Genomic DNA, 9864 nt, shown 5'->3' on the forward strand with positions numbered 1-9864 from the left:
TATGATGTAAAGGGGAGCAGAGAACGCTACTGTGTTTTTAGTTGGGGGCTTTGCTTTCGATACACAATGGGGGGTGGGGGTGGAATTTACTAAAACTGGAGCGTGCACAGTCTGGTGCAGCTCTGCATACAAACCAATCAGCTTCCAGGTTTTATTGTCAAAGCTAAAAACTGAACAAGCTGAATTAAGAAGCAGATTGTACTCCATTTTAAGTAAATCTCCCCCATAGTGACAGGAGAATATGTATGACAGCACATCTGAGCAATGCAATCCCTTCCACATACATGACATTCATGCCCTCACCTCGCTGACCACACTGAGCATGCCCTCGATTCTTTCGGACGTCCCGAACCTCTTTGGGTTGCGCTCTGAAGCGGACAGAACTCTTTGCACAAACTCTTTGTCATGGAGTGCCTCGGCCCAGATGGGACCTCCCACCTGCAACAAAATAACAGCTATATCAGTCACCAAGCTCAACACCCACATTACAATTCAATTGTACAACCTCCTTCAGATCTATCAACAACTATGTGGTGCAAGTACGATTATTGCTATGAAGTGGATGACCCCCCTCCTCTTCCCTTTTCCTCAGTAGAAACGTAAATCGGATCACATCATATGTGAAAGTTACGTATGAAAGTTAAAATCATCTCCATAAGATTCAGAAAATATGGTACATATGGTGTAAATCCAATCTTACACTATGTAGTACAAGGGCCTGCCTGATTGGATGTAAATTGAATCGATCAGTTAGGTAGGTCCTTGTATTACATAGTCGTGTACAGTCCCAATTATATGTTTGGTGAGCATTAGAGTGATGTACATATATGAACACAGAGCACATGGATGAAGCAGTACCTGATGTCGCTGCTGGCAAAACTCACAGTTCATTCCCACAGGAGGACCACAGCCAGCCGAGTGCTTCATACTGTTGGGGGGGAAGAAAGCTTTATTTAAAGGAAAACTCCAACCAAAACAGAAGAAACTTTATATTAGGACAATGCACCCCCGCAACTGGCTGCTGCTGTGTTGTAGGCTTAAAGGGGTTGTAAAGGTAAAAAAAAAATTCCCTGAATAGCTTCCTTTACCTCAGTGCAGTCCTCCTTCACTTACCTCATCCTTCTATTTTGCTTTTAAATGTCCTTATTTCTTCTGAGAAATCCTCACTTCCTGTTCTTCTGTCTGTAACTCCACACAGTAATGCAAGGCTTTCTCCCTGGTGTGGAGAAAGCCTCTTGAGGGGGCGAGCAGGAGTGTCAGGACGCTCGCTAACACACAGCTCCTTTATCTGCAAAGTAGAGAGTGTCCTGACCCTCCTGCTCGGCCCCTCAAGAGGCTTTCTCCACACCAGGGAGAAAGCCTTGCATTACTGTGTGGAGTTACAGACCAGGAAAGAACAGGAAGTGACGATTTCTCAGGAGAAATAAGGACATTTAAAAGCAAAATGGAAGGATGAGGTAAGTGAAGGAGGACTGCACTAAGGTAAAGGAAGCTATTTAGGGGGAAAAAATGTACCTTTACAACCCCTTTAAAGGGGTTGTAAAGTCAGAAGGTTTTTTATCTTAATGCATCAAGATAAAAAAAAAAAATATTGTGTGCAGAAGCCCCCCCCCAATACTTACCTGAGCCCCATCTAAATCCAGCGATGTTGCAAGTGTTTCAGATGCCCAGAACTACCCCTCCCGATTGGCTGAGACAGCAGCGTGGCGCTATTGGTGTCACTGCTGTCAATCAAAGTCAGTTAGCCAATGAGGAGAGAAAGGTGGGCGGGGCCGAACCGTGGCTCCTTTACTGAATGGACACAGGGAGCTGTGGCTCGGTTCAGGTGCCCCCATACCAAACGGCTTGCTGTGGCGGCACTGAACAAGAGGGAGGAGCCAGGAGAGCTCCTTAAACTTACCGTTAACTGACTCACTACCTCAGCTGGAAGTCTATTCAAAGCACTGACTACTCTTTCCGTAAAATAATAGTTCCTAAGATTAGTTTTAAACTTTTCTTCAGTTAGCTTGAAGTCATGTCCCCATGTTCTTGATCATGTTCATTTTGAAAATCCTGCCCTCTTGAACTTTATTTACCCTCTTGATGTCCGGTATCACCCCTTTTCCCTCAGAGCGTACATATTAAGTTCCTGAAGTCTCTTCTGAAATTTTGTTTGAATCCCATTTACAAAACACTATGGTATCTATCCTTCAGCCAACTGCATAGAGCGGGGGTCTCAAACTGGCGGCCCTCCGGCTGTCGCAGAATTACAAGTCCCATGAGGCATTGCAAGACTGACAGTTACAAGCATGACCCCCACAGGCAGAGGCATGATGGTACTTTTAGTTCTGCAACAGCTGGAGGGCCACCAGTTTGAGACCCCTTGCAAGGACAAAGTCATCCAGCGCCCAGGGCTAAGATGACAAACTGCGCCCCCCACCCCCCATTCCCTTAGGGTTAGAGTCTCGCCGTCGTAAGTCTTTGTGAATCTGGGCCTATGAAAAGGAAAACTAGTCATCACATCTCTTGATTGATAAGCTGCAATACATGACATGTTTGGTTTGGGGTTTAAAGTGATATTAAAGTCTTGTGTTTTTTATTTATTTTTTGTTAAAAATAACAAACATGTTATACTTGCCTGTTCTATGCAGTGGTTTTGTACAGAGCTGCCCAGATCCTCCTCTTCTTGGGTCCCTCTCTGGAACTCCTGCCCCCTCCCTCCTGTTGCGTGCCCCCACAGCAAGCAGCTTGCAATGGGGGGCACCCGAGCCACAGCTCTGTGTCCATTCAGAGAGCTGCGGCCCGGCCTCCTTTATATCCCCATTGGCTGACCGACTTTGATTGACAGCAGTGGGAGCCAACGGTGCCGCACTGCTGTCTCAGCCAATGAGGAGGGGAGCCCTGGGCAGCCGAGACACTGCTACAACATCGCTGGATCTAGAAGGACCTCAGGTAAGTATTAGGGGGACTGCTGCACATAGAAGTTTTTTTATCGTAATGCATAGAATAAATTAAGATAAAAAAAACTTCTGCCTTTACAACCACTTTAATGACACTCTAAACAATGTTTAGAGCGATTTTTTTTGTATAATAAAAATGCATGTTTATTGTAAAATTATATTTATCTTGTGTCATCTTTCAGATTATGCCCAGTGGGGCCATATTTTTCTAATGAAAATTGTAGGAGCAGAGGGATTGTCCCAATTCTCAGATGACTTTGTGACTATAACTTGTACAAACCTAAGCCCCAATCTTGAAGTGATTACCGTATATACTCGAGTATAAGCCGAGTTTTTCAGCCTTTTCTTAGGGCTGGAAATACCCCCCTCGGCTTATACGCGAGTCAGTGTACCCAAATTCTTGACAGACGTCCATTTTTTTTTTTTAAAGTCGCGGCTTCCTCTTGGCTTTCCGTTACGTGATAGGCATTTGACACTGTGTTCCGCCCATCACGGAGGTCCTCTCATCCTTGGACTCCGTTTCCCAGCAGACACGGTATTCAGTGTTCTACCAATCACGGACATCCTCTTGTCCGAGGATGAAAGAATGTTCATGATTGGTGGAACACTGAACATAATGGGCTAGATTCACGTAGAATCGCGTAACTTTGTGCGGGCGTAACGTATCCCATTTACGTTACGCCTCGGCAACTTTTACAGGCAAGTGCCGTATTCTCAAAAAAAAGTTGCGGCAGCGTAGCGTAAATAGGCCGGCGTAAGCCCGCCTAATTCAAATTGTGAAGAGGTGGGCGTGTGTTATGTAAAACAGGCTTGACCCGACGTGATTGACGTTTTTCCCCGAACGGCGCATGCGCCATCCGTGGTATTTCCCAGTGTGCATTGCTCCAAAGTACGCTGCAAGGACATCATTGGTTTCGACGTGAACGTAAATGACGTCCAGCCCCATTCACGGACGACTTACGCAAACAACGTAACTTTTTCAAATTTCGACGCAGGAACGACGGCCATACTTAACATTGGTACGCGGCACTTACGCCACCATATAGCAGGGGTAACTATACGCCGGGAAAAGCCTAACGTAAACGGCATAACTGTACTGCGTCGGCTGATTAACATATTTTGACGCGTAAATCAGCATACACGCCCCTAGCGGTCAGCGTAAAAATGCAGTTACGATCCGACGGCGTAAGAGACTTACGCCTCTCAGATCTAATAGATATCTATGCGTAACCGATTCTAAGAATCAGGCGCATAGATACGACCGCCCGGACGCAGAGATACGACGGCGTATCTGGAGATACGCCGGCGTATCTCCTCTAAGAATCTGGCCCAGTGTCTACTGGGAAACTGAGTTGAGGATGAGAGGACCTCCGTGATAGGCGGAACGCCAGGAGGAAGCTGCAAATTTAAAAAAAATGGACGCCTGTCAAGAATTCAGGTACACTGGCACAGTAAGGTATGGCACAGTGAGACTGGAATGGGCACAGTGAGGCATGCAAATGGGCATTGTTGACCCTCTTTTCCCGCTTACAGTAGCTGCTGCATTCTCATCCTCAGCTTATACTCAAGTCAATAATTTTTCCCATTTTGTGGTAGAAAAATTAGGTCTTCGGCTTATACGGTACTATACAAATCTTCAATAAGAAGAGAACTCACTTGTTTCCATGGGCAACGGCTCTACCCATACGCTGCAAATGGAATGTTCCGCAGCCCACGCAGTTGTACACCAAGGTTTGTTTGCTATAGAGAGAGAGAAACAGAAAGGAAGCAATTACATTTCACAGTCACAAGATCGATAAGTGATGTCTGTAAACAGTGAAAATGATCGTCTCACCTGGCGGACATCTTTACTTTTGCCTGACCTGTGAAGACTCGCACAAACACGCGGATGTAGAAATCGGCGGAGATGCTGATCAGGGGGACTATGTAACGTTGGTAACAGTTGGAGCGCAAATCCAAGGCGTGTAACAGGATGCGCAAAGCCTGAAGAAGAGACCAGCCTCATTCAACATAAAAAAGGTATGAAACAAAAATGTGTTCCTGTGAACATACAATCAGACTCTCCCTTTGTTCTTCTAACCTGTTTTATACATAGGAAAACATGAACTCTTTCAAGACACTTTGGGGGATATTTACTAGAGGCAAATCCAATTTGCACTACAAATGCAAAGTACACTTGAAATTGCACTGAAAGTGCAGTCACTGTAAATCTAAGGGGAGGATCTGAAATGAGGGGAAGCTCTGCTGATTTTATCATCCAATCATGTGCAAGCTAAAATGCTGATTTTCCCTGCATGTCCCCCCTCGGATCTACAGCGACTGCACTTGTAGTGCAAAGTGGATTTGCCTTTTAGTAAATAACCCTATATATATATATATATATATATATATATATATATATATATATATATATATATATATATATATATATATATATATAAAGGGCGAGCACAGTGACCAGTAGGAAAGAACAATTCAAGTTTCCTTTAATAACCAGATGCTCTCTTTCACTTGCCTAGGCTGCATTTAAAGTGGAACTCCAGACAAACATCCTAATCCTAATATCTCACCTATATATGTCCAACATACATGTCCTATCTTACTCTTAACCCCCCCCCCCCCCCCCCCCCAGGGACCAAATCACAGCACCCATCAAATGGACGACTACAGGACAAGTTGCCTGAAGTTCCGATTCTTTAAAACCACCTTCCACTGCCTTCTGACTGAGCAATGATGAAGCAGCGCACTCACTGATGACATCATCCACATGCACCACTCTCCTGTAAGCACAGTGCAAAGTAATAGAAACCTGATTGGCTCAGGGTTCTGACCCTCAATCATGCAGTGCCCTTGTTTAGTGCAATATAGGATGGTCCATAAAGATGGACTACGCGGGGCGTGGCCTGGACATGGATGAGTGAGGCAGCGTTTCTCTAGAGCTCCCGGCCTGATCCCCCAAATCTTGGCAAAAATCACGCTTTAAACCGGCATGTACTCGGCCAAAAAATACAAAACGAGGGCGACGACACGAGGGACCCCAGCCGGCAAAAATTCGGGAGAAATCCAGAAGTATTTTAAGCTCATTCAGGAGCCTTCCCCCGGAGGTGGCCCCCTGACGCCGCGAGGAAGTCCACGTGGACCTGGAGAGGAGGCCCAAGCCTCGAGCCTCGAGGAGCCGGTAGCCCTCCCGGCCGCCCAGCCCCTATCCCCAGAAGCCTCATTAGCGGCGATGTCCCCCCCGCAACTACCGGAGATGGGAGACCTGGATCAAGACATCCGGACGATTTTACAGGCCCTCCCCACCAGAAACGACATCGAGGCCTTAATCCTACGCCTGGAGGAGACTCACAGGCGGGACATCCAGGAGGTGAGGGGAGAGGTGTCCGGCCTTGCGGACCGGGTGACCACCGGGGAGGAATCAGTGTCCTCCCTGGAGGCACGGGTCGCGGCTCTTGAACGCTCCAGAGACCAACACCGGGACGCAGCGGTCTCCCTCCAGCTTCATTTGGAGGAAGTCGAAGACCGGAGCCGCCGTAACAACCTGCGGCTCCGGGGGGTACCAGAAGCTGCAGACCGAGAGGACGTCGGGACCCGGGTCACGGAAATATTCAGGGAGGTTCTGGGAGAACCCGAGGCCACCATTGAACTCGACAGAGCGCACAGGGCGCTCGGCCCCAAGTCAACTGATCCAGACAGACCGCGGGACATAATAGTTCGCGTACACCGTTATGTAATGCGGGAGAATATCCTGAGGACCGCATGGGACCAGGAGGGGCTGGAGGTGGAGGGCTCGAGGATCAAGATCATGCCAGACCTCTCCAGGGCTACGTTGAGGCGCAGGGCACTGATGCGGCCTCTCCTGGAGCTGGCCCGTCATACGGGCCACACTTACAGATGGGGCTACCCTCTCTCCGTGACCTTCCGAAAGGACTCCAGAGCGTTCTCACTCCAGACAACAGCGGACCTCCCAGCCTTATTCCGGTTCATGGAGACAGAACCCATCCCGATCCCTGATTGGCTTCAGCTCCTTCCCCGTCAAGCCGGACGTTCAGGCGCAGCAGCATACCGAGAACCACTGCAACAGAGAGGCAGAAGACGGCGCCAATCTGCCAGAGAGATGGCGATACGTGAGTAGGCCCTGGGCCATACATACCTGATCCTCCGCCATGCCAACCCTACCCCCTCTTTCTGTTTCTCCCCCGTTGTTTCTTGGGGAGCCCCCCGCCCCCCAGTGCCCGCTGACTTTGTGACTAACCGGCACATGACCCCCCATCCGGCTGCAGATACTTTCCCCCACCTGGTGTCCTTCCACTGCCCATATAGTGCCTTACACCGGCCGCGGAGCTAGACGGGGGGTTGCGGAGGCCCCCAACTCTGCTGAACTCCTCCACCTCTGAGACACTCATTCCGCAAGACGCATACACGTCTCCCGAGACCCTGATCCCGGAACCGGGCCCCGTTGCTGCTTCACCTAGTAACGAGTTAGGCCAGCGGACATAGGAGCGCCCCGCGTGGGATGTTTCTCTCCCATCCCCACATAGGGAGTTTTTCGATGAGGGTGATGTAGAGGCCTCTGATGGGTGCGGGAGGGGGAAAGGCTTTTTCTGGTGGCCCGATCGTGACACGGTTAAACCGAGAGAAGCTGGAATGCAGCGGACTGAATCGCACGGGCCCACTAGCGGATGGATGCGGGGGGGGGGGGACACTGATGTCTTTACTGGGGGAGAGCCATGGCGGACGGAAGAGACCTCTGGGCTTGGACATGACCTAAGAGGAGAGCTCGCTACTGCTGGGTGATCCTGGGCACACACTGTTGTTGCCGCCTGCTCAGGTTACACTTTACTAATTTGCACTTAAACTGCTATGCTTCCATTTGTGTGAGTTATGTTATACAAGGTTCTGCTATTCTATCTGCCTTAAAAATGTCGATAATGTCTAATGAGTAATGTTGTGTTGAGTAAACTTTATTGTCACACTTGTTATGTTTGCCGAGGTTGGGTGGAGAGGGACGGGAGCTCGCCTCCTGACCCTGTCTAGACCCTACCCCACATAGGACTGCGCTCGATTACTGGGTAATCCTGGTGAGCGCCTTAGCCGTTTTGAGGCTAACTTAGTAGACCCCTTCAGGCTGCACACCCTAGTGCAGACCCTCTGAAACTACTCTTTTCCACACTATCCCCTTCCCCCCCTTCTTATATATTCCCCCTGTAATACCCCTCTCTAATCTCTTCTCCCCCCCCCCCCCTCCGTGACACCCAGCCCCCCCTACCACTTCCTTCGCCCCCCCTGACCTCCCTTCCCCTCTCCCCCCTCCCCAGCTGCGCGGGCATGGAGGCACTCAAGGTGATATCACTGAACGCCAAGGGCCTCAATACGCCCGAAAAGAGACGCATGCTTCAACAAGACATGCGTCGCATGAAGGCAGACATAATAATGCTGCAGGAGACTCACTTTAGGGCCAGCAATTTACCTCTCCTGAAAACTAGATATTTTCCCACTGCCTACCATTCCCAGTACACTGAAGCTAAATCCAGGGGGGTATCCATCCTCATCTCGGCCAAAGTCCCGTGGAAGCTGCTCGATAACCGAACAGACAAAAACGGCCGCTTTTTATTTTTAAAAGGACTGATAGGAGACAGGAAGGTATCCCTAGCGAACTTATACGTTCCCAACGTACATCAGGATGTGTTCCTCAAAAAACAGCTGGAGAAATTTCACAGCTTTGCGGAAGGACATTTGATCGTGGGAGGCGATCTTAATGTTCCCTTGATCCCGCACGAGGATACGTCCTCTGGGAAATCGTCCACGACCAGGGACCTGCGTAAACGTATAGGCACGACCCTTCATTCTTTGCAGCTGGTAGACGCATGGCGCCTGCTACACACAGGGGAACGAGACTACACATTCTTTTCCACACCGCACCAATCCTACTCCCGGATTGATTATTTCCTACTACCCCACAGACAGCTTCACGCGATAAAGAGTGTCTCCATTGGGTCAATCACCTGGTCCGATCACGCCCCGATCACATTAACCTATGCTCTGTCTGACCCCATGGGTGGCCGGAAGTCGGTCTGGAGGCTTAACGAAAGCCTCCTGCAGGACTCCGAGGTCATGAGTGATGTGGTTGGGGAACTGAGCCACTACTTCACGGTTAACTCCACCCCAGAGAGCACGGTGGGGGTCGTTTGGGAGGCTCACAAGGCGGTGGTCCGGGGGATACTTATCAGGCACGGTGCACGCCTGAAACGTGAAAGGACAGCACAACTGACCACGCTCCTCAATAAATTGCATATCTTGGAGACCACCCACAAACAAAACCCCACTAGACAACTAGGTGCTGACCTTGACACCGTGCGCGCACAAGTGACAGAAAACTTACGCTTTCAGGCCAAATCAGCGCTACAGATCTGTAGGCAGAAAGCGTACATGTCAGGCGATAAATGTGGCAGGATGCTTGCCAACTCACTAAAAGCACAACGGCTCGCGTCTTATATACCCTGCATCATGACACACAACGGGAAAAAACAAGCCATGCCCCAGTCGATCACACAGGAGTTCGGACGCTTCTACAGCTCCCTATACAACCTAGACAAAACCCCGACCGAGCACGACGCAGCGGCGAACTACATCTCGTCATCCCTGATGCCCTCCCTGTCGGAGGAGGCAAGAGAGAGCTTAGAGGCCCCCATCTCCGTGCCAGAACTACAACAGGCCTTAAAAGGTACCAAACCGGGCAAAGCCCCTGGCCCCGATGGCTTAACCATCGCCTACTACAAGGCCCTTTTGCCTTCTCTAGGACACCATATGGTGAAACTCTTTAACGAGCTAGGCTCCGGGGAGTCATTCCACAACACCACACTACAGGCCCAAATATCAGTAATCCCCAAGGAGGGCAAGGACCCAACCCAATGTGGAAGCTACC

The 9864-nt window shown here is 49.6% G+C and overlaps 1 protein-coding gene across 3 annotated transcripts in view; it reads right to left on the reverse strand.

Moving 5' to 3' along the window:
- Positions 1–303: 303 nt before the first annotated feature.
- TRMT1 (tRNA methyltransferase 1) overlaps positions 304–9864 on the reverse strand; it is a gene marked incomplete at its 3' end in the record, with an annotated part of 31344 nt that continues 21783 nt past the window's right edge. For all 3 annotated transcript variants that reach the window (XM_040346570.1, XM_040346569.1, XM_040346568.1), the window contains 4 exon segments: positions 304–438; positions 859–928; positions 4596–4679; positions 4774–4922. In XM_040346570.1, coding sequence (XP_040202504.1) covers positions 304–438; positions 859–928; positions 4596–4679; positions 4774–4922 — 438 coding nt within the window.

Source organism: Rana temporaria, chromosome 3 (genome assembly GCF_905171775.1).
Source record: "Rana temporaria chromosome 3, aRanTem1.1, whole genome shotgun sequence".
Taxonomy (NCBI): Eukaryota; Metazoa; Chordata; class Amphibia; order Anura; family Ranidae; genus Rana; species Rana temporaria.